The following is a 27,821-nucleotide window of genomic DNA, read 5'->3' as shown; positions in this document are numbered from 1 at the left end:
AGTGCTGGTGCATTACTAAATCTAATTCCCAGATGTCATGAGTCTGTTTTTCCCAGCTTTTGATATCTTTTCATATCATTGTAGATAGCCACTAAGAGCTGCTGTACTCTTTAAAGTTACTTGAATAAATAGGGGTTTTAAATTCCAAATTCTGTAGCTGATAACACAAAGAACTGGCTCAGTAGATCATCTGGCTTGCTTTTGTCTTGTCATTGCAACAAGGTGAGGGAGAAGGTAGCAGGGTCTCTTAACAGCGGGAAATAGTGGAATATATTTAAGTATGGTAATAAATGTTCTTTAACATATGACAGAAAGTATGTGGAAAGAGAATTGTTCCCACCTGATGAAGTGCCAGAAAGACATAACCTGTCCTTCTTCCCCACTGTGAATGACATAAAGAACCACATTCATGAAGTGCAGAAATCCCTAAGGAATGGAGAGATGATGTATAATTCAGAAAGTATCCCAGCAACGGTATGTTGGCCTTTATGTATCTTTCTGATTTTTGGAGTTAAATACTGGAAATCTTAATTTTTACCACTTAGCTTCCAGATTTCATCCAAAATTTTCTGTGACTTTATATTTGCAGCAGCAATATTTTCAGTGGAATCTGAGGCTCAGTAAGACTGGATTAAATGTGAATAATACCTTCTGACCTTATTCAGTATTCATCTTGTCAGCATTAGATTGCTGGTAGTTGACAAATTACACCATATTAGCACGTCTTGATGACTGTGTGAACTGGAAGCCATTGGTATAGAAAAATTGACATGTGGCATAAAATTTTATTCATGGCTTTGTCGCTATCTGTTTTGAAGAAGTTACTACTACTTTTCAGTAGCTGTAAAAATGGAGATGAAGTGTGTCTCAGGTGCCATCTAAATTAGGACTTTTTTTTTTGAATGTGTAAATAGTAATAAATGCACTTTATAGTAAAAATAAATGCAGTGAGGTTGGAGTTGAATCTTCCAAATTCTCACTAACTCTTAAATCTTGTTCCTTAATTTTCTTCCATGTATTGAGTAATAAAGGGTATCTTAGTTTTCCCAGTCATGAGACTAACTGCTAGGAAATGGCTGATTTAAAATCAGCTTTGACAAACAGTACTGTTAAATCATGCTGTCATCAGTCTTTTTCCTCTCCCTACACTGGTGTAGTCGAGGTGAGTGAGTGTGCTTGTTAGTTAGCCAAATGGTTTGACTATTTTCTATTTTAAAGTCTATTAAACTGTTATGAGCAGATAAAGCAAATAATCTTCCTGATACACACTGCATGTTTAAAAATCTTTTACAGTACTTTTTTTTTTGTGAATCAAGAGGTCCTAAAATGAATAATTATAAAAAAAGTAAGAAAATGTAGTTTTAGACACTGCTTTCTTATCAGTCCTGTATTGAGCCTGTGTTCCTGTAGACAAGCTTGCACCCTGAGAATTGAGTTCTTTTTCCTTTCAGTTGCAATGGACCACAGACAGTGGGAATGTCCTCACAGAAACAGTGACGGTTGCGTTTTCCTCACCACCTTCAGATGGTAGGAATGCACTGCATGTATAACCTGTGTCTCCAAATGTCTTTTATTAGCTATGTCTTGAACAGAAGTTCATTTTCCTTCCCAGAAGGTTGGTGTCATGTCCTGTCACTCAGGTAAACCTAAGAAGGATGATTTTGCTATAACTATTTTGGTTTACTTTTTTTGTATTTGACTGCATGTGTGGAAAAAATATGTGTCATGATGTTTTTGGCAGAAGTATTAAAATTAAAAATTTGGCTTTTATTTACCATCTTCAAGCAAACAAAAATGTTAATGGGATGGTTGTCAGGAAAGAACATTTTTCATTGGATGAAGGTGCTAATAATACCTCTTTAGAGAGAATTAAGTTACCACTGAACAGATATGTCTGTCAGGGGACACAATACTAGGATCCAGCAGAGTACTTGAGTTTCCAGGGGATTTGTGCTTCACATTCTTTAAATGTCTTGCTGAAAGGGACTTCAATGCACATTGAGACTCCTGCTTCTCAAAAGTTATTGTCCTGATGAGTTCCAGTGCTAGGATCGGGCACTAAATAACAAGCATTGTATTTCTGTTGTTGGAATTGAAAGCAATCTTTTCCATTTTTCCTTGATGCTTAGAACAGAAATGGAAACATGGGTGTTAAATGGCAGCAGGGCTGAGAGATGTGTTTCTTCAGTTCTTTGTGGTGTAACTTCTTTATTAATGTGGCACCCAAGTATCATCTCTTCCCAGTGCTTGTTGATCTACAAAGTGTTAAAATTCTTCCCAGTCTGTTGCAAAACTGGAGTGTAGGTATGGTAGATTTCGCTATAAACTTATGCATTCTTGGTTGAAGGACTGGTTTTTTGAAGATGTTATGCTGTTTTTCCTTTGTTGAAAGTAGGTTCCTACTACTATTACTTCAACTTCAAAACACGTACTAAGACAAAATACAGGTGTTTGTAACTAGATCTACTTGCTACCCATGTAGTTAGAATCACACTTAGGCTAAGATGTTCTGTTGGATTATGGTGGCTGGTAATAAATTTGAATTAGATTATTCTGCCCTTCCCACCCTTGTTTCAAGAATATTTTGTCTAGTGTGACACCAAAAGAACTTTTCCTCATGTTTGTAGATGCTTTTCCCATCCTCTGTGTAATAGGTTTGATGTGAAACTCATCAGAGCTATCCCTGGCTTTTAGCAGGGATGGGATTGAAATGAGGTGGAAGATCCTAACTGTGTGCACAGGTTCAGATCATGCTGCAGACCTTGCACACGTTTCTCATCTCAGTAGCAGAGCCAGCTGATTTCCTCATTTAACCCAAACATGGTGGTGGGTACATTTTGTTCTAGACAGCTGATAGAGAAGTCTACAGACACCAAAGGGGCACTGGCCACAGTTGTCATGGCCAGGGTTTACTTGTGTCAACAGTTATCCTGTGTTCTTGCCTGAAGAAGTCCTGATGTGTGACCCCCTTGGGTCGGGGAGTAACATGGGCCAATTTCTTATTGTTGTAGCAGGAAATATAAACCCCCAGAGGTTTGGCTCACTGCATGAGTTCTCCTCAATGATTTGGTGAACCTGATTTATGTGAAGCAGTTCCATGTACACCAGTGCATTTACTATTAAAAAAAAGGGCAAAGGTTGGGCTCTGTTTTATTTGGGATTTTTAAACTTACTTTGGCTGTTGCTGCAATGGATTAATTTGAACTGAAAAGCATTATGTATGCTTGGTGCTTTTAGGGAAGAATTCTAGTGCTTACGACTGTGAGAGAACAAGAGGTTAATTTTTACACTCAACTTGAACAGTGTCCCTTTTTTTTAAGGAAGTCTTGGTTTTTAGGGAAAAAATAAATTTGCAATGTGAACAGATTTACTGTGCTGAAGTTTGCATGCCTGTGTTACTATTGCCATTACTGTGTTTTTATGGAGAGACACAAGGTAGTTGTGCCTTCAACAGCTGTGGTAGAGGTCATCAAGGATGACTTTTATATGAACTGTATACATATTTGTTTTTATTTCAATGTATATGTATGTATACATATATGGTTTAATATACATATTTGTTTTAATTTCAACTTGTGCCAAATGGAGACAACTGTACATTTAAGAAATCAGGCAGTAACAGAACTTGTTTGTGCAGAACTCCCTATCTCCACGTGATACAATTTTCTTTGTAGCAAGTACAGAATTTGAGCTATTACCTTTTTTCCCAGGGGTGTCACTGTAGAATACAACTCTGGGAGAGAACTGCTCTCTCTTCCTGCATGTGAACATTCATGTATGCATATAGGATCTGTGTATAATTTAAAAGAGTCTAAATATTTTAAGTACTTGTGTTCAAGAAGATTTATAGGTTTGTATGTGTCTTCTGGTCAGTTGCAATAGTTGAGTCTGCAGAACATTATATGTGTTGAAAAATCTACCTCCACTCAGATTGCTGGAAAATTTTCCAATGATTTTCTGATAGAAAAAGTTTTTCAATTGACCATTTTCAATTTTTTTGCATTCACCAGACTGATCTGCATTCACAGGACAAGTTCTTCTATTACCTCCATAACAGTAGAACTGAGAAATAAGAAGCTGACCACGGTCTGCCTGTGTCTGCATAAAGCTTAACCAAAATGTTCTGGGTGGCTCAAACAGGAAATGGAATCATCTCATGAGAAGTTTTCTTGCAGAAACTGTTATAAGCAAATCTCAGTTTTTACAAAACTTCAGGAAATTAGGTGCATCATTCTTGAATTAAATAAGAATTTTGAGGATATTATATAATCTGTAGGTTGAAAGACCTCCAGATAAATGGACTTTAGATGATATTGCATAGAGGTTATGCTAATTTCACAAAGATGGGAAAGGAGTGGTGAGACATAGAAAATTTCCTGTGTAGATTTTTATTTCTTTTGATACCTGTGTGTTTTTAAGCCGTTACTCAGGTATAGATATTGTCAAATTATTTGCTCCTTTGCTAGAAATGTTTCAGCTTTTATGTTATGACTACAAATTCAAAGCACAGTGTAGGGTGCAATTACTTTGCTCTCAAGAACAGATTTATTGGTGCCTCTGGTTTTTGCTCTGTACAGATGCATACAAACTTCCTGCAGTATTATCTTTTTGTCATACCCAGTCTTCTTTCTTTAGCATCCAAATTCTGCAAAGAAAACAGCTTATATGTATGTATATATATTTCTTCTGTATATCTGTATTGAGATTGAAGGGAGTTTGTTTGGTTCACAGGGGAGGCTTTTATTTAACAGGACGAAGAGATTTGTCATAACTGTCTGCTTCACTTTGGCACCACAGGGAGCTCAGGAGTGGAGTCAGTCACCACCAAAGCAGAATCCAACCAGAGCGGGGAGTCCTTGATACCAGAAACAGCTCAGCTGCTGTCTTCACTCTCTTCACTTCAGCCCAAGATATTTGCACAGCTTCAGGTACAGTCAAGTCATTTACAGAACATCAAACATGCTGTGCTAGAAGTGCTGGAGGCGAGCTGAGAACAGCACGTTCCCTCTCAGCGGATCCCAAACGTAGCTGGGTAATACACACTTGGAAGTCGCTGTCAGCTCTTACTCTGGTTGCTCTTGCATGTCACATTTAGCATATAGCTGTGGTGCAGGGGGTCCCACTATCATCTTTTGACACTTTGAAGTTAGGGTCTCTTGTGAAAGCAAAACCAAGAGGATAAAAGCAGTGGGTTTCTACCTCAAACCAAGTACCTGGTCATTTTCCACACAGTCCAGTCATCTCATAATGAAAATGCTGCAAAACTGCAGGGAGATAAGACAGTCTTGTTTATTCCTTTTAAATCCTTCTCCAGCCTCTTAAGAAAATATCTTAAAATCCTGAAACTGCTCCTAGCTCAGAGTTGTAAACTTGCAGGTTGAAAGGCCGAAGAGGGAGGGATAAGAATGTCATGCTCAAAGAGCTTCTAAAGCTCATCTCCCTTCAAAGCTGGCTCTCTTATCCCTCTTCCTTAACTACTTTGAAAATCTGCCTTCGTATTTCCTGACCCCCAAAAAAATGCATGATCTTTTCCCTAGAAATACGATCTGTAGTAAGATTCTGTTCTACTTGCTGTTTCTTCTCTTTCTGAGGACAGCCTGACTCCATCTCACATCATTTTATTTAAAGCAGTGTGCTTAGCTTGTAGTACCCAACTCTTGTGGGAATGGGCAGTACTGGGGAATAATCTGAAACTGAACATCAATCCAAAATTAGAACTTTATGTTCAGAAGCAATCTTCTAAGTGCTGCTGGATTCCATTGTCCTAATTGTTTTCAAGTACATTTTGAGCCTAGAGCTGCTGAGATTGTGTTCAGAAGAGTTAATGAGTAGGAAATCAGAAGCCACCTAGACAATACATGCTGTTAAATGCAAACTCCTTCTGCTGTAAATACTGCTAGGTTGGTACTTCTGCCTTCTCTTTCACAGGGATTACAGCTGCAGTCAGCATTTACCTCGACCAACGGATCAACAGCCCTGCTAGCTGTAAATAACCATTCCCCTCCCAGCCCTGCAGGTCTCCTGGATTCCCTGGGGGGTGCAGTAGGCAGCCATTCTCTAGCACTTATTCAAGGGCACAGTCTGCAAGCGGGTGCTGGCCTGACACAGGACAGTGCTGCTGTGCCTGCTTTTGGGGCTCTGCCTGCCTCTGATCAGAGTCTGGTTGCCATGGGCCAGCTGGTACCAGCTGAAGGGGTGGATGACTCCAGAAGCCTGGAAGGAGGAGTGCAGCAGATTCTCTTGGGAGATGTGCAGACTATCCCAGTTCAGATTGTGGACAACCAGCCAGCACTTAGTAAGTTGTAGTTTTCTCAATAATATGTCAATATTAGAATAGAGAAAATACAGTGGATTTTGTTCTATGTGTCTTGAAGAAAAGAGACAAATGTGTTGATAGTGGGGAACTCCAAGACAGACTTCTTTCGGACAATTCTAATTAGTTTTTGTATTTTTCTGTGGGAAAGGGGAAAGATGGTGTTTGTGAAAGGGATTTTATATCTCCAAACATTTTTTTTAAAATAAATTGGTTTAAATATTGTTACTTGAGGGGAGCCTTACTGGAGTAAATTCATGTCATCTTGCAATGTTTTAGAGCACAGTAGGTGACATAACTGGCTATCAAGCTAAAAAGCAGTCAACTTCATATATTCCTTAACTATTAGCTTGAGTTCCTGAAATATTTTTCTTTTAAATGCACAGTTATTGGGGCTGAAGCATTGTCAATGGAGTTTGAACTTCAATGTTTGATTTTTGTTTTGTTTTTAAGCTGAAGAAAATACAGAGGGTGTTGTTACTTGTGTGAGTCAAGTTAAACAAGAACCAAGAGAAAAAGCATTGTCTATGGAAACAGATAAAATCAGAGACTGCCACAGTTCCTCACCATAGTTCTTCACCTTCACCTGTGAAGCCTGGAAGGATTTTCCAATTGGAGAACTCTAAATGGCTTGGAAGGAGGGGCAGGTGCTCTCAAAGTACTGCCATTTTTTTTTTTTAGTTGTGTATGACATTCAGACTAAGCATATTTTAGAGTACTTCTGACAGAAAGCTGTTTTGGTTTGACTGATGGGGATCACTGCCAACTCCAGGTCATTCCGTTGCCCCGTGGAACACCACCTCTCTCTTCTGTTTCAAGTTTTGAGTAATTTGGATTCTATCCAAATGGCCCATTTTGTTCATTGTTTCTGAAGGTCTTCCACAATTTAATTCCTTAGCTTTAGAATGTGGATCACAATGCTGGGTTCACATTTTCTGCTTGAGACCCTTGACTTTTATTGTACTACAGAGACCATAGAATCTGTCAGTTCCAAGATCACAGAATCCAACAGCAAAGTGGATCAGTATGGCAATGGTTTTGTGACAAAAGGAAGATCCAGGATACTAAACTTCAAAGTGATGAAGGACATGGATGCTTAAGAAAATGCAGCTTTGACCTGATCATAATGTTAATGGTGTGAAGATCAAGGAGAGGAGAAAGGTGAGGTTTCCAGGTGAACGAAAGGTTGTATGATAAAGAAAAGTGTGTGAATTGTAATAGTGAATGTTTTTGACTTGACATCTTTGAACTTAAGTTCTGGCTTTATAATGAGGTTCATTGATGCATGCAGCCTTCCTTTGCAGTGGTACTGTAATTGCAGTTGGTCATAACAACTAAATGTAGGAGTCTTACTCATGGAAAATGATTGATGCTGCCATTTCAGCGTATCTACCTCTTGCTTTGTGCACTTGAAGCTATCAGCTGAGACAAATGTGATTTAAGCTGCTGTTGTTTGGTATGTAGGGCTTGTGGACACATTCCTAACAAAGAGAAGCCCAAGAAAACAAAGGAAGTAATCAAAGCAATATGTCCAAGTATGCTGTCACCACAGCATTCAGAAAATAAACTAATCTTTTTCAAAAGTGACATATTCTAAGACTTATGTGGTCCATACAATTAAAATAATTACCAGGAATCTTTAGAAAATTGAATGTGATAAAAATTAAGGTTTAGTAATATTTGAGTTAAAGCCATAGTAAGTGACAAGCACTGAGCTGTGTAATGTGTGACAGACATTTAGAAAAAAAAAATCGCACCTACGAATAACTTGGAATCAATTTCAAGTTGTAAATGAAGTGAAACTGATAACAACATAGACCTCAAGTTAAGCAATTGCATAGTTTGCTTCCGATATTGAATTCCTAGAGCAACATTCAGAGTAGTTTCTATACAGCAATAGGAGCGTTTCTGTTATTAGTTCCTGCTAAGTAGTTGAGAGCATAAAATAGGGGGTTTTTCTGCATGCTGTGGAAGAATTGAGTGTGAGGACTTCTCTCTTTTTCAGACTTGAAAACAAACAAAGAACCCTAGGAAAATTATTAGTTCATTTATGTAGAGAAGAAAGTGTTGTGAATATTATATGAACCAAAATATTAACATTTTAAAATTGTTACTTTACCTTACATTCAAGCATTCACAAACATCTCTAAACAGGGGCCATTTAAAATTAGTCTTTCATTTTACTTCGAGTATTTAAAGCTAACACTTTCAAAAGCCTTACATTGAACTTGAGTTCCAAATGCCTTTATGTGCAAAATCTGTTAGGTGCTATATCTCAGCCTTAACATGTATTAACTTCTCTGAGGTTAACTAACATTGTAAACACTGTTTGTTCAAAGCTAATGTTTCTGGGTTAGGTCCCGTTAGAATTTTCCAACAGGATTATGCTCTTATTAAATAAGAGCCAGTATTTTATCATGCAAATGCATTAAAAAAAATCTCAATTTTTTTTGAGCCTCTAATATTTAGTGTCTACACTGACTTGTTTTATGGTATGCTTTACTCATTCCTGGAAAGGAAAAATCCCACAAGATTCTCCTGTGGCATTTATTTATTTGGCTGGGGGTTTTAATCTTGCTTTATTTGTTTGTTGGTTGGTTTTTTTGGTAGGTCATTTTGCTAATTGTCAGAATATCTCCCAGATGGATGTTGTCTGCTGCAGTGTTAGTTCTGGAGCACTCAGTCAGCAGTCCCCTTCTCTTATCCAGCTCAAAAACTGCATACCAGAATGGGTACCTCCTTCCATCCTGCTGTGTTCAATAATTCCATCACGGCCAGCTTTTCTTTACATTTAAACTGTTGCATTCCAACCTCTATTCTCTTTCCCTATATTGCTCTTTTTTTGAGAATTTTTCCTCATTGTTGAGAATCCTTCTTCTCAAAAGAATAAATTACAGCTAAAGTTTACCAGCAAGAGGTTATTTTCATTTTAGTTCTCTTCAAAGCAGACAATACATTTGTGATTGGAGTAAAAGCATAAGGAAAGTCAAGTTATATTTCCATCAGTTCTTGCTTAGTTCCCTCATTAACAGTTCTGGTTTTTGCTGAGTTCTTTGCACCATGAGCTACAGTCTCATCCTGTGCTGCACAGTATTTCTGATGGTATTTCTGGTTTTGACCTAGTGCTCACAGCTGGAGAAAACACTCTTTTAGTCCATCTTGAATTGCAGGTTCTGAAATTTATTTCGTATTCTATCCTGATTTGCATGGTACTCTGAAAACAATAGAAGAAAAAGTTGGAAGAATTTTAAAGAAGCAATAAAGAATTAGTTGTTTTTGAAAGCTAAGGATTAGACTTGCAATTCTGTTATTATTCTGTTTATTGGAAAATTTATTTTAGATTATTCTTGAGTCAATACTCACATTTTTGTCTTCAGTTTTCATTTTCTCAGAATATCAGTTCTTTGTATCTATGTATCTTCCAGATACATATTTCAGTTTATTACTGTGTTGTTTAATTTAATGTAATTATTCTTTCTCAAAGTGTGTTTTACATTTGTTTTGTGCATGTTGCTGAAGGAGGAATATGAACTCACCCCCATGTCCAGTCTCTATATTTGATTTAATGCCTTTGTTCACTGATATCCACCTATATTTTACAAAGAAGATGGTTATGTATCTGAAAAAAATCAGAAGTAAATGCTGCCACGTGTAATGGTTAAAGTCGTTTAAATAGAATACTCAAAGCTGATTTTTCAGAGTCATCTATGTAGCTTGATGCAAAGTACTTGGTTATTACTTTGTGTTGGAATTGCAGGTGTTTACTTTTACTTGTGGTTGTTGTGTGCAAGCACTTATTTTGAAAACCTAGAATCCCTGACCTCCAGCAGTACTGTAAATGAACAACTGATTCTCCAGCTATCCTTGTTGTTGGTTGTCTGTAAGAGTGATTGGTTGCTTCTGTATGTGCATGCAAAGATAACCTTTTGGTTAAATGTAGAGAAGGTGTAAAAAGATACACATTTATAGCTCTCATTCAAGGCTGGATGGAAACCAGCACTGGTAATGAGTGCTTTTTGTGGTACAAAATTATTGCAGTTTCCACAAAATTTATAGGCACAAATGTCTGTGTATGTATGTTTTTTTTCTATAGTAACTTAATATATAATATTCCTATTCAAATGTAAACTACTTGTTCTTTTAAAGTACTGGTCTATTTTGTGGCTCTGGGGGCTTGTGGGGAGAAATGCAAGAGCTCTTTCAGAGCAGTGAATTTTAGGGATGATGGAGAACAATTAACACAGCTTCAGGAAGAAGTTCCTGAAAAGCAAGGATCTTGCTGGGAGGGCTGATGGGGGCTGTGCCTGGGGGGTTTTGGGGTTGAGAGCTCAAGGGCTCAATGCAGTTCCTGAGTCTATCCATAGTACTCTCTTTGCCAGTAGTGGATAGTGTGAGTTCATGGTAGGAATTTAAAGGTAGGAAAAGAAGGGAAGCCTGCCCTTAAAACCAGAAAAGCTGCCTGAGTTTTGGTGAGGACAAGAGGCAGATAAATGACTCCTCATAGTCTGAGGTGCCCATTATTAGCTTCTGATATGAAGAAGAAACATCTCTTGGAGCTTCAGCCCAGGGCTGTAGACTCTTTCTCTTTACCTGTTACCAAGGAAAACAAACCTTTTCTTTCCAACTGAATTAACCTGCTGCTTTTCTCATCCCACTGACTGCAGCTCAGTATCTGCCCAAATGTCTCTTTCTTCACACTTATTAAGGCTTCCACAGAAATCCCAGGCCCTCAGGCCCTCCACTTCTCAGTGTTTCACTGTTGGACTGTTGAAGGAGCTGCTGAGTTCACTGCGCAGGTAAACACTGGTGAGCTTTGCCCCATCAGTTTTTTTCCCTCCTTCCCCACAATCATAAGTTCCTTTAAATGGCATTAAGGTTTTTTACTTGCTTGCATAGGGGTTTCTCATCATTACTGGGATGAGTATGAAGGAGCCTCGTTTCACAGACCATTTACATTCACAGCAACTGAAAAGATTTGATAAAACAAGGAGGAAAGGATGGTTTCTGCCAGCTGTTAGGGCTGGCCTCTTTCATACCACTTGAATTCCTGATTCTGGCTGTGGATAGTGGATGCCTGTTAAGTAGTCTGTCTGTTGGCAAAAGTGCAATTTTCTCCCTTAAGCCTATTCAAGCAGATAGGTTCTCAGATGTTTAGATAGGAAGAATCTGTTCCATTAGGGATAGAAAGTGTGATACAGCTGAGGATGGTGCTGGGGAAAGTTACTGCTCTTTATGGATCTCTGATGAGAAAATCCTCTTTGATCTGCCTTGCTTTTCTGAACAAAGCTCTTGTAGGAATAGACTTCAGAGCCTATCCCATCAGTAACAATTATCTTCTCCCCAGAACAATGCGCTTCATTAATGAATGAAACAAGCCTTCTGTAAAACAGGTGGTGTTAATTTTTTAGGTCAGAAGCTATCCAGCTGGCCTATCCAACAACAGCAGCTAAGGTATGATCTGGGGGGGAAAGAAGGGAAGAACAAATAACAAGAGTGTGTGTGCATGCTTTTTTTTTTTCCAATATAAGCTCTTACATCTTAGTATCCCATTCCATTTCTGATGCACATGACAAATGGCATGTTTAATTTCTGAAGGGATTTGAAGTGTTTTCTGGAGAGTCTTCAAAGGAGTGATCATAAACAGCATTGCTGTATCATACAAACTACTGGTACATGTTTGTCAACTAGGACCCCATCCTGTTCATGTACAGAAGGGGTTTTAAAAGCATGGAAAGCTTTACAACGAGTGTCCTTGTCCTAAGGAGTCTTCCCTGGACAGGAAAATAGGAGCTGTGGGAGTAATTCTCATCAGTAATCTGTTAGCCTCTGATAGATAATAGAAACCTTGCAAAAAGCATGTATATTATAGCCCCTCACACAAGTTACCTTTGGATAATTATTAGTTTTAAAATACATACACATACATATATAGATGTATGTACATCAAAATAAAATGGAGACATGACTATAGTTGTTTGCACATAGTTCTTTAATACCACTTTAATTACACTTATCTGTGGTTAAATGATGCAGATATTTTAGGGCACATGTAATCAGATCTTTTAATGTGGGTAATTGGAATTCATGTTTTTACTACAACCATCCTTCACTCTCTGCAGTGTGGCTCAGTTGGTCATTTGGCATGCACTGGCTTCTGTTAATGACATTCTGCCTGTTTAAACAAGAGCATGCTGTTCTAAGCAAATTAAATTTCTCACTCTTCCTGATCTTTTTTCTAACAGGGATTGATATGGTTCATCCTGAAAATCTGTTTGTAGTATAGTGCTTTCATAAGAGTTGATTTCTGAGTCCTCACTAGGAAAGAACTAGAAGAGCAAAAGCTTACATACTATTGGATCTGCCGTTTGGACATTTGTCTAATTTGTCTGGATTTCTATAGTAGGACAGTGTCAATACAGCATAAACTCCCACTAAAATACTGTAAACATTTCAACACTCTCCCTTGGTCAAGTGTTGACAGTTCAGTGGCTCCAGGAAAGATCATAGGAATGTTTCTGCTCTTTGGAGAACTGTTTCTGTCTGTAGATACTATTTAAAACATAATTGGGTGTGGTAATCAAATGGCAGTAGGAGAGCCAGAAGCAGAGAGGTGTGTGTTGGCAAATCAGTGAGGGAGGGAGTTCAGTGCCAGTGTCCTTGTACCAAACTAACATTCTCTGTGCTAGTCCTGAAAGCAGCCTTGACAAACAGTGATTGTCTTTGTGCTGACATAGCTGTTCTTTCTGCTTGCCCACTCAAGAAGTTCTACAAGCCTTCAAGGAACATGGAGAGCATGAGGGTGTGTAAGATCTTATGAGAGGACCTGCAGGAATGAAACAGAGGAGATTAAAGTTTGATGACATTACTTCTATGTAATTCACTTTCTTTGGTAGGAGGAAGAGGATTTTCCAATAGAGAATAAAAGTATATCTTACTTTTCAGATTAGTATTATTGCTCAACAAAATGCCTAGTGTTTGGACAGATCTCAATGAGTGTTTTTATGAGTGTGTTCCCAAAATGTTAATGAATACTCATTCATACATTGCTATGTTTGCATGTGGTCCTGAAACTGTAGGCCAGTGGCATCTCCTTGATCTTTTTATTGTCTCTGTGCATTTTATTAAAGTAAATGAAAGCTTGTTTTATAAAGAAACAGCAGAGAGCTTTTATCCAGAGTCCTTTCAGATACACACTTTTTACAGAGTAAGCTTTAACTTAATAATGTTGTCTATTTCTAACCCTTTAATAACCTAAAATAACCAAAGCCTTTTCACTTTCTTTTTCTTTTTATCCAGAACATGAAGCATTCCAAACTACCCCTCAAAACCACCATGCTCAGAGCCTGAAAGGTTTGGCACTTTTCTTCCTCTGTAGGTGATCTTCCATCTGTGCTGTGTTCAGTGTCTTGCATCACCAGAATCCATAGTTAGGACCTATCCCATCACATGAGGGCACTTTTTCATATGCATGATCTACCTGGTCACTTGACAGCAAGCATGTCAATAACAATATCTGCAAACCACCTTTTGTTGATTAACACCTGTCACATCAGTTCTAGATGTGGCAAATTTTCTTGCATGGAATTTGCATTTAGTGATACCAGTGGTGTCAAAAATAGGTCTCATGAACTGAGAGCCTTCTGTTGTGAGTTTGATTTTAATCTGAGCTCTGTCTGAGCTAGGGACAAATTCTGAGGCCATGCCCCTGTGTTCTGCAGTGCTTGTTGAGCAGAAGAAATATCTTCCAGCTCCCAACAGCAGCTGCATTTGTGTTTCTGCCTGATGTAAAGCTGCTGTTTTTAGTCTCTTGAAGGATGGCTCATGGAATTCTGCTTTCCAGCTTAAGGGATTATGAAGCCTCTGTGTATGAAAGCTTGGTGGAAAATGTACAGAGAGTTGGGAATGCCTAGAACAGTCACCCTCAAGTGTCCTTAATTTAGGAATAGGAGCTGGTGGAAGGAATAAGCAACTGAAGAATATCATGGAAAGTAGACATTCTTGCTCTTTACATAGCATTGCCCTTACACAATACTTTTTCTTAAATATGTTCCTTGACAAACAGCAGTGAGAAGAAAACAAACCTCAATTTCTCCCCACAGCCAGCTTACAGTTTAACAGTGCTTCTGCAAATTAATCACAAGTTGGGCCTTAAAATCTAAGTTGTTTTGCTTTGTCAGGTCACTGTTAAGTTACATGAATTTAACTTTTTTTGCATAGCTGTTTCTTTTAAAGCTATAATTAAATGTGAGAGAGAATTGGAAATTTTGTTTCTAAAGGAGGACACTTCAGTTGTCAGAAGTGTGCAGGTGTTTCCCCCTTGTCTTCCACTTTTATCTCTTAGTTCATTTGCTGTTTTCTCAGGATCACTTACCTCTGAGAGTACTCCAGATAACTGTCAAGAGACCAGAGCAGAGAACAGAAGAGGAAGACAAGTTTGCAAAAAACTGCTTGCAGGAGGTAGAAAGCTCTCAAAATTACAGCTGAAGATTGCAATTTCTTATGGCTGAAATGGCTCACTTTAGATGGTAAACGTTTTTTAATATACTGCTTTTTAATTGTTGATTTTGTTACTATTTATACTCTGAGCTCTCATTTAATAAAAGTTAGAATGGTAATTGTGTATTTTGCTTTTCTCTTCAGTGTGCTGGTTATCTTCTGAATGCAAACTGGTCTGGTAACTCCATGGTTTTGGCTGTTGACAAAGCTGTTATCACATCTGAGATGTTCTGTACATGGAAGGAGATGGAGGAAGTGGGAACCTTCTTGACCTGACTTCTACTGAGAACAGATGATCTGTGGAAAGAGGGCTTTACTGGTTTAAAATCAATATCCTCACAATCATTTCTTGGCTGTACAGGTTTTTCATGTCAGGTGCTAGTGCATCTCTAACTTTGCACATAATACAAGCCATAAAATTACCTCTCACTGGCCTAGCCATATTTTTGTCTCCTACCACTGTACTCACTGCTTTCTAGGAGTGGGGAAATCGGTTCAACATGTTCTGATTTTCCACTTTTCTGCCTTTCTCCTGTTGCCTCTTTCTCATACCCAGAGCAGCACAGAAACAAGTTTCTCATTTTAAAAAATTTCCCTATCCTCAGTTTCCCATGTTTTGGGGTTTTGTTTTTGCTTTATTGTGCTGGAGTTTGATTTCTTACATGATTGAGATGTAAGATATTGCATTTTGCTTAAGGGGTGGGAAATACTGGGGTAAGCTCCACTGCCCTCTTCATTCCAGAAGTCCTCAGAGGAAGCACCTGCTACAGGCTCTGCTCCTGCACCTGCATCTCCACACAGGTCAACACAAATGCAGAACTGTGCTGATGACAGCAGTGTCTTGCACTTTGTGCACCAGCACCTTATCAGTACAAAGCTATTGCTGTGAGTCCAGATCGGTCTGTGGGTCTGCCTCACTGTGTCCCCAGAAATGACTCTTTGGGCACAACTTGAAAGAGAGCAGAGGAGATGGCCAGGAGGTTCTTAATGTTCAGCTTAGAGTTTGTGTTTCTGTGTTGAGTTCAGGTGCCCTGGTGTGGGTGGCCCCGTGAAGGACACAGCTGGTTCCAGGCAGCTCTGCAATGGACCCACCACAGGACACAGCTGAGCTTATCAGTGAAGCTGGGGCACCTCTGTGGGGGTGTCTGTAAGAAAGGGAAAATGCTGCATGGCAGAGAGGAGTGAGGAAGGAGGTGAAACAGTCCTCTCAGCATCAAGGTCAGAGAAGGAGGAGAGGGAGGAATTGCTTCAGGTGCCAGAGCAGGTGTGTTCCCTGCAGACCACAGAGGATTACAGGCCAGAGCAGGTGCAGATTTTTCTGAAGGAACTGCAGTCCATGGAGAGGAGCCATGCCAGAACAGGTTTCTGCTAAAGGACTCCTGCCTGTGGAGAGGACCATGATGCAGCAACAGAAAGGAGCTGTCACAGACTGACTGCAATGCCCATATTCCTCCTTGCCTTGTGCTGCCTTGGACAAGGGGAGACAGAGAAGCTGGGGGTTCAAAGTCTGAAGTTAAGTCTGAGGAAAGAGAGCAACAGGAAGGGAATGTGCTGTTTTAATTTGCTTTTGTTTCTCAGTGATTTAATCCATTTTAATTGGCAATAAATTAGCTTTCCTCATATTGATTCAAATATTGAAATTTACATCTGGATGCAAGTCATGGTGGAAAATCCTGATGTCTCTTTGATCACAACAAGTCACTATTGCCTTTAATTTTTTAAGTAATCAGATTTTTATTTTTAATAATTCATTTTGTGTGAAGGAAGTAAGGTACCTTGTCTGAATCAGCAATTGTATTTCTGGATGTATTCTGGTTAGGCCTTTCAAGTTCAGCATGCTAACTTCACTAGAGTAGATCTGAGGTGGAGAATTAACTCAGGAACATGTCTGATCCATTACATTTCAGCTGGAAAACAATACCAGACATAGTTTTACAGGTTGGAGCATGGGAGAGTCATTCTGAGGAGAGGATGCTGCAGTAGATTCTAGTTTATCTCCTTCAGTAAGCTGTTCTTACAGGTGCTAGGGATGTGGCATCTTCCCAGTGTTATGTCTAGCAGTGCTTCAGAATGGGGCAAAGTTTGTGGTGAGTGCATCTTTGGTGAAAGTGCTGTTAATTTTGGGAAAAGAAATAAGCAGAGTTTGGCAATGAGATTTATATTCTTGTGCTTTCCAGAGATTATTTTCCTGATTAAGACGGGAACTTCCTTTAGAGGGTAAGTTTTATATGTAAGTTCTTACACCACCTTTGGAAAATACCTGGCACTGGACACCAAAGGTACCTAGACAGGGTACTAGGTGACATGACACTGCTTTATAATGGGGGCACTGGAAAATAAAACTGATGGATAGCTTCCTAACATTACCTAAATTAATCTTTTCATCCTCTCTCTTCACATTTCACTGTAAAGGGAAGAGTCTCTGTTAAGGGAACATGGTGAATTTTTAGTTGTTCCTAAAACTGTTTATGAACAGTTGGATCAAAAGGACTTCTTTGATAATGAATTAGATGAGCTTTGGAAAGAATTGTACTGTCATTGTATTTTCTTCCAATTGTATCACTCACTATTGATTATTGTCTTACTGTTTATTTGGTGTATAATTTATTTGTTAAGCTTTTCTGGCCATGTCAGGGCCATAGATGTAATACATATGGCAATTCTCTTTTTAAGTTTTATAAAAGGGAAAGGAATCCTTCATTTTTTATTTAGCCACCAGCTGCTCTGGAAAAGTCCATGATTATCCATGTTCTATAGCTACCAAAAATATTTTGTGTTGAAGAATTCCATAAACTTGAGATTCTTCCTTGCATCAGGCAAAGTGAATTTAACATCTTTAAAAAAAAAAAAAAGACAGACTACTCTGGAACCAAATCTAGCATCTTCAGGAGCTGTGACCTAGGGTTCATCAGTTGCAATTGTAAAAAGATTGATGTTTTCATAGTGAAATGTTTTTATTTGTCTAGTTTAATCTGTGAACAAAAGTGTCTCCATTCCTCTTATTTCAGACTTCTGAACTCCTTTGCAAAATGAGAGATCGATAGTGAGATTAGCTAATAACTGCAAAAATGGAAAAAATTTTGGGACAGGTGCTAACAAAATGTACCATAAAGTCAGCCAGCATAATTAACATTAGTAAGGTAAGATCTTTCAGAGATTAACTACAGGCTAATACCTTTGGTGGTACACTGATGTTTATGCTGATCTTGCAAACAAAAATAATGTTTATGAGCCATTGCAGAAAGAACTGGGAAATAAAGCACTTTCTAAAATGCCAGTCTGTGGTGGTTTTGGTTTCTGTTGGCTTTGTCAGGCTTTTATTTGGTGTTCATTCCTTTGTGTATCCGTTGCAGAGTCTGTTTTATCTGATCTCTTATGTAGAGTAAGTTAAAATAATAGTTAATACTTAGAGCATAAGATACAAGTACTTCATGGCAAGATATGATATTTCTTGTATTTTCTAACAAATAGTAGAAGTTGCATATTCTTGATAATTATCCAGAGACATTTGAGAAAGACTTCGCATGCTGTATTTTCTCTTTCTGTCTGTGTTTCAGAGTTGATGAATTCCCATTTCTTTGAGAGTTATCAGGAGTTTTTAGCAATGGAATTACTATTTTGAAATGAACTGTAGATTCCTGACTGCAGTTTAAATGGTTTCAAGTAGGGAAACCAGGCTTGTATTTAATTTTAAATGCCCAGAATTTCCATTTTCTTTCCAAAAAGAAGAGACACTGGAGCCACCTCTGTGCTCAGAGAAACACCACTTTTTGAGCATAATGTTACAAAGATCAACAAGGTTTCCAGAGAAGTTTGACCAGCATCATAGCCAAGGATAGCATGGTGTGAGGCAGTGATGCTGCCTGCTGTGAGATGCCTGGAATACTTTGTGTTCATTATTCAGTGTCTTGCTGCTGACATACCAGTGAGATGATAAAAAGATGAGAGTTCATGATAAATGTTTCATTTAAATCCAGAAACAGAGGCAACAGCTGGTGTATTTAAAAATTTGACACAGGTGAGTGTCTTGAGATATTTGAGGAGTGAAAAATTGTTGGGTTTGGGTTGTTTTTTTTTTCCTCTGTAGCATTGTCTGGTAACAAAAGATAATATGTTAAGCTTATTTGGAGAGTTTCCTAGGATCCAGAATCAGGTAGGTCTAATAATATTACAGATTGGTAATGGTGCGGGCAGGGGACACAGCCACCATCTCTGTATCCAGCAGATGAGAGAACAAGGAATGAAATAGAAGATGGATGTGAGACCTGTTTTTCTTCTGGTGTTACCATGTTAGATCAAAAGATTTCTAAGGGAATTAATGAGCAGCACTGCAAGAGAAAGCAGAGGTGAGAGCTTGGTGATGGCATCTGATTGAACTCCACTAAGTCATCCAGCTACTTCTGTAGCATTGGAAGTGAGAGGATGTTTTCCCAGTCCTCCTTCAGACTGTTAGGAAACAGTGTTCTATCCTAGGCTATCCTTTCCCTAGTTCTTGACTTTGGGAGGGATGATGCCATTTAGGCCAACAGGTTGTGAGAAGAGATGGATGTTGGCTAAATGCACACTGCTCAGACAACAAACACTAGTAGCAGTTCTTGTAAATGGCCAGTTCTTTCTGCAGCAGCTTGCTCTGTACACATGAAGAGATGGCAAATTTAGGAGGTAACTATACTTCTGGAGGCTGCAAAACCTGAGATTTGTGTGTGTATGTGCAGCCTCATGTGGTGCACATACACGTGTGACTCTAATAATTTATTAATAGTAACTGCTACAAACAACTTGCCAGAAAGCTGCTTTCAGTCATCCTATGAAAAACAAAGAGCTTGTTTCCATGTGGCAGCTCAATAAGGCAAGAACCTCAGAAACTATTTGTATAATGTACAGCAGTTTGACAAAGGCCATGATTTAAAAAAATCATATTTTCTGAAGTGTTAGGTGGTTTGCTTGTATGTTAAAAGAATTTTAAACATTTAGCATGGCTGTTACCATGTATTGCTGCTTCTGTGCTGAGCAGTCATTATAATTCCGTAGTCAGAAATTTGATTTTTTTACCTTTGATTAGAGAATACAGTCTACAAGCTGTTTTCAAGCTGGCATTATAGAAGAATTAGAAGGTTTATTCTAATTAGGTATTGAAATTTAAGAAATGTAATAAAATCACTAGCAGCTGTAATCAATGACAGTCTTCAGTGAATTGTGAAGTCAAACTCTTGGGAAGGGTCTGGATGGTTTGTGAATCATTAGTGACTCTGCTTTCTCCAGCTAACATCAAAAATTCATTTTCAGCTTCTGTCAGCCAGTGTCCAGGCATTGCTTTGTTCTGTAAACAGGTGGAGAGGGAGGGCTTGCAGTGGGGTGCCCCATGCAATCAGACAGGAGGTCTATGAGGTGGTGCATGTAAGACAGCAGAAAAAGTAGCACTGAAGGGAGAGGCAGTGGCAAAGTTCTAAATGTAGATGAGCTCCAAGCAATTTCCAGCATCATTAGGCACCACTTCTGGAGTATCAGCAGTGGTAGATGTGTGGTTATCTCAGCCTGGCCTGACCTGGTTTTCCACATCAGCTGATTGCCCTGTCACTTCACCCTTTGAGTCTTTTCCCCTGCCCTGGCAGTAGGGGGGTATGGCAGAGCTGCAGTGTCCCTGCTTAGCACAATGCTCTTCTTTTCCTAAGAAAAGCCACAACACGTGTTTTGTGTGTGGGTCGCTGGGACTCTCTGGCGGCAACATGAGTGCATGAAGTTAAAGCATCTCAGACTGTAGGAAGGGAGAAGGAGAGGTTCCTGGACTTCCAGTGCTACTTATTCTGCAACTTGCAACCTTGAATGAAGTCTGTGATCATCCCAGAAAGACTGGACCAGTTTGCATTTAACACAGAGAAAGATCCTTCTTGCATTAACAGCTTCTTCAAAACTGAAGCCTCGTAGGGAGTTTAATTAGGTGCTTGATCTTTCTGGAATATTGGTAGCACTGATGGACATGTGATGTATATGAACTTGACTTGGATGTCAAAGACAGGACAGCAGACACTGGTGCAGAGTCACTGGGAATGTCACAAACAACTGCAATGCCTGCTGGACTAGAGTTGTGGCTTTCTTCTGAGCATGGGAGAAGGAGCTCTCTAAACTACTGAGCACTGGTATAAAGGTTGGTGTTACTTCTATGTACTAGTTTGGCTTGCAGTTTTCACCAGCAACTCTGTGTAGCAGCAAATCCATTTGACCTTTCCTATCTTGTCAGGAGTTTTGCCTCACTCTGACATTCTTGGCTCTCTCTGTGTTTTAAAAGAATTGCTGTGCCATAGAGAGAGGCTTCCTGCGCCCCAGGCACAACAGAAATACTGTAGTCAGTGGAGCAAACATACAGGCTTTAGCACGTTTGTGCTTGTCACCTCCACAACCACTCCCAAATGCAACCAAAAAAAAGATGTTGGCTACATGGCTTCTTCTTTCCCTGGCTCTGGGAAAGGAAACTTGCCAGCACACTCCAGAAGATTTAAACCGTAGCCCAAAGATGCCTTTCTCACTCACGTGATTTACTCAAGTAACACCATTTAGGTACTCCTGGGGAAGGGGAGCGAGCTCTAATACCACTGAAACAATCCTGTTTTGCTCCCAAATGCTATAGAATTGAAGGACAGACTAGAGAATCTCTAAATGGCCAACTGGAATATTGTGGTCTGAGGTACTCTAAAGGATAATTTCACTCACTTATTATCCAAGTTCACTCAGCTTTCTCTTTTTATTTCTTTTCTGTGACAATGCTCGTCTAAACAATGAGCACAGCTCCAAGGCCAGAACCATCATCTTGCCAGTTTATATTGGTCTCCTGTGAAAGCTAATAACGAGAGTGGACTTGCACAATCTGTACTTGTATTTCATGGATTAGGATGTAAACTAAGAAGGGTCTTAGTTTTTTCTTTTCCTGTCCTGTGAGTGTGTTTGCCTCATCATTCTTAGGGTGACAGTGTTTAGCTATGTGCACATAACTAACTTAAAGGATTTTGTTTTGTTTTGTTGGTTTATTTTAGCTTTTTCTGTCCAAAAAAGAAGAAAAGGGTAGACTTCCTTCACCTTACTGATATTTCTGCTATTTCCTTATTTTTGCTCTCTGTTCCTTTAGTATGACAAAGGTACCAACTGCATTAATCCTTTTTGATGCTAGAGGGAGCTCATGGCTTGAGCAGTCAGAATGAGTCATGATACCTTGCACAATTCTTAAGGAAACAGATGGAAAGTAAAGTGCTGTTGATGACTATAATGCACCTTTTTCCATCACTGGCAAAAGTAGAAGGGCTGAATGTATCTGCTTAGGAAATTACACATGGCTTTCAGAGACACTCAGATGTTGAAATGCTGTAGCTGCAATTTCTTCTATATCTGAGCACCTCCCTGTTGTGACTGGATTTATCTTCCCGACTTCCTCTGAGGAAATAAGTTGTCTCTCCTATCCCTAGGAATACACAGGACCTGTAAAACCAGGAGCACTTGTGTTACTATGTGTGTCTGTGTGTATATATACTCAAAGTAGTAGTGCAAGCAAAATTCTTCAAAGCACTCAAGGAGGAGATTTGAAAACACAAGGTAACATCGTGAAACGTTGACTGACTCTTTTACCCGTTGTTCTTCATTAGGGATCTGTCACTGTAACAGTGCAGTGGACAGCACAGTAGCAACCAGGATTTAGGGTCTTTGGAGGCTGAAATGCCACCACACTTGAACTGGCCTAGCAAATATATTAGCTAAGATAACTTTCCATAACTGGAAGAAATTTTCATTTACATTACATCCATTTCATCATTCAGAATTCTTTACACGTGGCCCTCCGATCATAGTGAGCACCACCTCTAATCTGTTTAGTTATGTTTCAGCTAATCCTTACTCCTTCAGAAGAAGCTCAGCTGTCACTGTAATGCTCGGTGAGGTTACTTTAAGTGTCAGGGCAACAGCAAATGGACAATCATACTGCTCCAGTGCCTGAGGCAAAGCAGGCTTGCTTGCAGCGCAGAGCTTTGGAAGGTTCGTGCCCAGCTCTGCCCGGGAGAGGGCAGTGATGCCTGGCCACGGGCTCCAGCAGAGTAGCCATGGCAAAATGTGATATATCGGATAAGAAGGTCTGTATAGACAGGTGGATATTAGATATGACACAAAATAATCACTCAAACGCAGTCACAGTATTTCAGTGGCATATTACTGCCAGAAACATGCTGTCCTGCTGGATATAGGTCCTGTTAAGGAAGCCAGACAAAGGGGGCTCTTGCAAAGGGCTGAAGATGGGAAGCCATTACAATGGCACTGACTTCATGGATACCTAAGCATGAGTACTACAGTTTTGATTTACAGCTCAGTCTGATTTGTGGAATAGAAGATACTTTAGCCCTCTTCAGGGTATACTCAGAAATTAAGGGCTCAAGCTTTTCTCCTTGGTGTCTTGTGACACAGTTGTCTAATGCTTAATTGCTTGGGCTTTACTCTTACAGGATGCTGTAAGTACTAAAAGCTGTTACTCTCTTATAAGTGACACTGTAGAGACTCCTCTGCCCAAGGCAAACTTATGTTCCTTTATCACCTAAGAGGTTAATCTGCATGAACACCAATACATTGTTTTATTTACTTGGATTCCCTGTTAATTCTATCAGCCTTTCCCCTTCTTTTTATTTGTGCCCTAGCCTTAAAAGTTAAAATGATAAAGGCTGAGAATATTGTAACACACACTATTGAGGCAGATCATATTCTTGGATGTACTTTCAACAGAAGTACCATGATAGATAGATGGAGTAAAGAGGATTTTAGGTCTCAGGATAGTATTTGTATAGCAGTTGTAGCTATGGGAAAATTATACCTGGGCCTTATGCCTGTGGGCCACATTTATGGTCTTGAGAGCACTGGTCCTTATACCAGAAAGAAAAAGAGCCCTGAGGCTGCTCTAACTTCCATGGAACTGCAGCTCATCTGAAAGGCTAAAACATCAACCAGAGTTCCCTGCTCTGCTATTTGCTAATTCAATTAGATTAAGAGGAAGAGTCACAGTAGAGAAGTAGAGGCAAACACTGAAGATCTGGCTGTAACTTCATAGGAGAAAATAAAAGCAACTTGCTAGCAGCAGCAATTACAAGCGGGTATTTGTTGTAGACTTTTGTTTTAAGGTAGAGTCAATAGATGATGTTTGTGAAAGCTTTGGCGTCTCAGACTCCTCCTAGATGGGCTCTGGGTCAGGGCTCTCTGTCCAAACCTTTCCAGGGGGATTGGGGTGGAAGTTATTGCTGTAAAACATCTGTTCACTCATCTCACTCCAGCTTCAATATTTCCTTCCCACAGCATTTGCATCCCAGCAAGGAGCTCACATAGGCTGTATCCACAGTGAATGCAAGCAGTGTCTTGTGAGACATCCCTGAATTAGCTGGAGGCTCCACATGGTTGTGCTGCCATGCAGAGGGACTGGCCCAGGCTCTGGGTGCAGGATGGCTGCTCACAGGGCCCCACAGATAGGTGAGTGAAGTGTTGCACAGACAGCACTGAGGTGTCAGTGTTCCTCCCAGTCCCAAAGCTGGCAGGATTGGTGCTGGATAGGGGAATCTCTGCACTGAACTACCTCCCATGGTAAAGATATTCCTCTCTCCTGCCATGAGGAGATCTCACAGGGCGAGTGAGCAATGACCTGACATCAGAATAAGTCAGTGCCTATGACAGGGAAGTTGGAGAAACCAGGGACTGCACCAAAACAGGCCACAAAAGGCCAACACATTGGATGGGGCCACACAAGGAGAGAGTTGGGCTTGGAGCAGAGGTAGGCAGGGAGAGTTCATAGGTAGGTAGAGCAGAGCAGAAGACATGTCAGGAAATGAGAGTACTGAACATTCAGCTGCATCCCTTAAGGCTGCCTATACCTCCATAAGATGGGGAGGCTAAACATGGTGCAGGGATACAGAAGCCACTCCTGGTCAGGACAGGAGTTCATGAAAACTAGATTTCTCAGTCCCTATCAGTGTAGGGTTTAAGTGTTCTCAAATGTACCCTTGCAGCAGCATTTCCCTTTCTGGACAGGGAAATGGACATGTGGAGACTAAAGCAGCTTGCTTAAACTCACATGGGAAGCCCATGGCATACCAGAGGAGTAAAGGAAAAAAGTCACCACCCTAATCTGGCATTCCTGCCAAACCTTTCTAAATGGGCTGCATGGACAGGCAAAAATGTCACATGGTCACTAGTGTCCCCCCTGTTCTAGTGAACCCTTGATCTACCAGGCTGCTGAGTGAGTGAGTGCTTCTCTGTGCCACTCCTGTTATCCAGGAGAATGGCCTGCAGGAATGAAAAGGAGGTGCAGGAAGCACCAGTTGAGGGCATTAGAGGGACAGGTTTTTGCTAAACTGGCAGAACAAGACCTATTCAATAGAGAAAGAAGAGCTCTAAGGATATAAAGACAAAGCAGGGAAGTTGCATTGAACTAAACCAGGATGGCACTTGCAGAGATTAATAGCTGCTTCCTGTCCCATATAATATATCTTCTCCTTGCAAACATACACAAAAGATTTTCTGGAAATGCATACTTTACTCCTCCTTACTCCTGTCTAGTTTCCCCTGGGTTTCAAGACAAAGGTGCAATTGAATAAATGGCTCAAGTTATATTAAATAAGATCAAACACAGTTTGAGGCACAATCCAAAACTGCACAGCCAATGAAGGCCTTTTCATTGTTTTAGTAGGATTCAGATCAGATCCCAGTTAGATAGTTTATTTAAAGTGTAACAGGGTAACAGCAGTACAGTAAAGTAGAACAACCTGGAGGAATCCACTTACACTCATCTGTTAGCTTCAAGTGCTAGTAAAATAATAATAATAAAAATAAGTAAAGAAAGGGGGAGGGTAGTGGGAGAATATCTCTGTACCAAACTCTAGGTGTTAATGAGTGAGTCTAAACAGAACTGGGTTGATGATATCTGATGTAGTGATTCCCTGCTCACTGCAGGAACTAGACCTGGAGGAGAATAAATTGGATAAAGACTTGCAGACAAGATGGTGGCTCTTAGACCGAAGCTTTGCTTCCAAAACCTTACTTCCCGAGTTTCTGTCTCTTTTGTACCTGATGCCTCATCTTCAGCTGTCCTAGTGTGGCTGAAGTTCCAAGAAATAGATGCACCAGTCTCTCATTGCCCATCCTATCTCTGTCACTGGAAGACAGGATACTGTGAGCTCTCCTCCTTTCAGCCTGCCCTGCACAAGCTGCTCACTGAGATTTCTGTCATGCGGGGTCTCAAGACTCCCCCTTCTCATGACAAATCTCTGCTTGACCATCTCTCCTTTACATACTGCAGTTACTTGTTTCGTGGTATCCATATCTTCTAAGCCACAAACCTACTTTTTCTTTTTCACCTTTCTGTTAATTTCCCCTTGCTTTGGATATCAATGAGATTTCAATTCTTCCTTCTGAGTCACGCTTTTTGTTCAAATATTATCTTAATTTGCAACAAAGCTGGCAGTATTTTCTTCTAGTGGCAAAGAAAGAGGATTTTTAAAGACACTTATAAAGCAAAACCCATGCCAGAGGCCAGGTCCTGTGCTACTAGTAATCATTATGCATGTTTAATGATTATTCTTTTAGGAAGAAAAAAATAGAATATAAACAGAAAGTGATTAGCACGAAGAAGGAAATTCTGAAAACAGTATGGATTTCCTGTATGAGGAGTATGATCCTGAAGTTTGATTCAAGAGGGTGAAGGAACACCAGTGATCTTGATATACTGCAATAGGACTCTGGAGAAAGAACTGTATCAACTTCCTAGCTCTGCCATGGCAAGAATGACCTCAGGTATTCTTTAATTTCACTAAGGCTTAGCTCTCTGTGTGTAAAGGGTGATTGTTCTTTCTTTGACTTGCAAGATTGTTCTGAGACTTTTTAGATGGTTCAGAGGAGCACCTCAGAGACGTTTCTTTTGTTAGAAGAGATGCAGTTACTGGTGAAATGTTGTAAAGGTAAAAATGATGAAAATTTCAAAACTACCAAGCCCTGAGAAAACAAGGGTAAACTCCTTTGTGGAGGCTGTTTCTTCAAACCAGTCAGGCGGTTTAAGTGAGGAGTCTGTCTCCACATATCTTTCTTCCTCTGTTTGTGATAAACTTTTAGCACCAGTATATTTGCCTAAGTGGAGAGGACTGGGTGGGTGCCCAGAGAATTTTGTTATTCCATACCTCAGCCGAATGCAATAATTTATCATAACAAAAGAGGCTTAGCAGTGAGGTTCCCAAGACTGCTGCCCTTCGCATGTACAGGCACAGAGGCACTGCTTTGTCTCTGCAGTCCATGGACTGGTTGAGCAGCACAAACATCTACTTGAAGGTGAGATAGAGTAGCACAGTGTCCATAGCTTGACTTCAGTAAAAGACCTTCCCAAGTGCTGGGGGAATAATTTCCTTTTATTGTTCTAGAGATTCCTCATTGGCTAAAAATGGTTTTAGAAATTATCAACCTTGTATCCACACCACCCTGGAACAGGCTGTATCATTCAATACTGAGATCTGTGTGACCATTACAGTTCTCTCTTTCAATGCTGTCTTTTGTAGACACCTTCAGAGACCTCTTGGCTCCCTTTCACTGTTTTAGTGACCAGCATGTATCTGACCCTGTAATATTGCAGATTGCCTCAAAAACTGGCAGGCCCCTTACAGCTGGTAGTTGAGGATGGGGGCAGTTTAGGAGCCCTCCGAAGAATTTCAGCTGCATGCTCCTGAAAGTGGCTCTGAAGAATGTCGGGATAGAGGTTCATGCTTGCTTTTGCCTCCATCCATCTCTTTATCATCAGAGAACTGCTCACAGCCAGAAGGTAGGAGACATGGGCCCATGCTAAATCCCAGCCTGCCTTCTCCAGCCTTCCCAGTTGTGCCTTCCCAGCAGCATCTCCCAGTCACAGCTGCTGGATAATGGACAGCAGCCCCAGGTTTTGCTGCGAGAACTTAATCTGCACTGTCGTCCCTCATTACTGCCACTCAGTGCCGTCGTGTCCAGCCATGAAGGGTCACAA

General features: G+C 40.0%; 1 protein-coding gene across 7 annotated transcripts in view; it reads left to right on the top strand.

Moving 5' to 3' along the window:
- The window catches only part of CARF (calcium responsive transcription factor), a 34,680-nt gene extending 16,594 nt beyond the window's left edge, over positions 1–18,086 (top strand). For 5 of the 7 annotated variants that reach the window (XM_084208856.1, XM_084208854.1, XM_084208857.1 and 2 more), the window contains 8 exons: positions 312–474; positions 1,452–1,527; positions 4,798–4,928; positions 5,929–6,295; positions 6,767–7,474; positions 13,610–13,663; positions 14,675–14,838; positions 14,954–18,086. In XM_084208856.1, the coding sequence (XP_084064982.1) occupies positions 312–474; positions 1,452–1,527; positions 4,798–4,928; positions 5,929–6,295; positions 6,767–6,885 (856 nt within the window). In that variant the 3' untranslated portion in view covers positions 6,886–7,474; positions 13,610–13,663; positions 14,675–14,838; positions 14,954–18,086. Of the gene's footprint in view, positions 1–311; positions 475–1,451; positions 1,528–4,797; positions 4,929–5,928; positions 6,296–6,766; positions 7,475–11,721; positions 11,765–13,609; positions 13,664–14,674; positions 14,839–14,953 lie in introns of all 7 variants that reach the window. The other 2 variants (XM_084208855.1, XM_084208860.1) reach the window with 2 other exon arrangements.
- The last annotated feature ends 9,735 nt before the right edge of the window (positions 18,087–27,821 follow it).

This window comes from Fringilla coelebs (genome assembly GCF_963513975.1).
Source record: "Fringilla coelebs genome assembly, chromosome: 7".
NCBI lineage: Eukaryota > Metazoa > Chordata > Aves > Passeriformes > Fringillidae > Fringilla > Fringilla coelebs.
The sequence above is the reverse complement of the archived record's forward strand: the minus strand, read 5'-3'. Positions and strand labels throughout refer to the sequence as shown.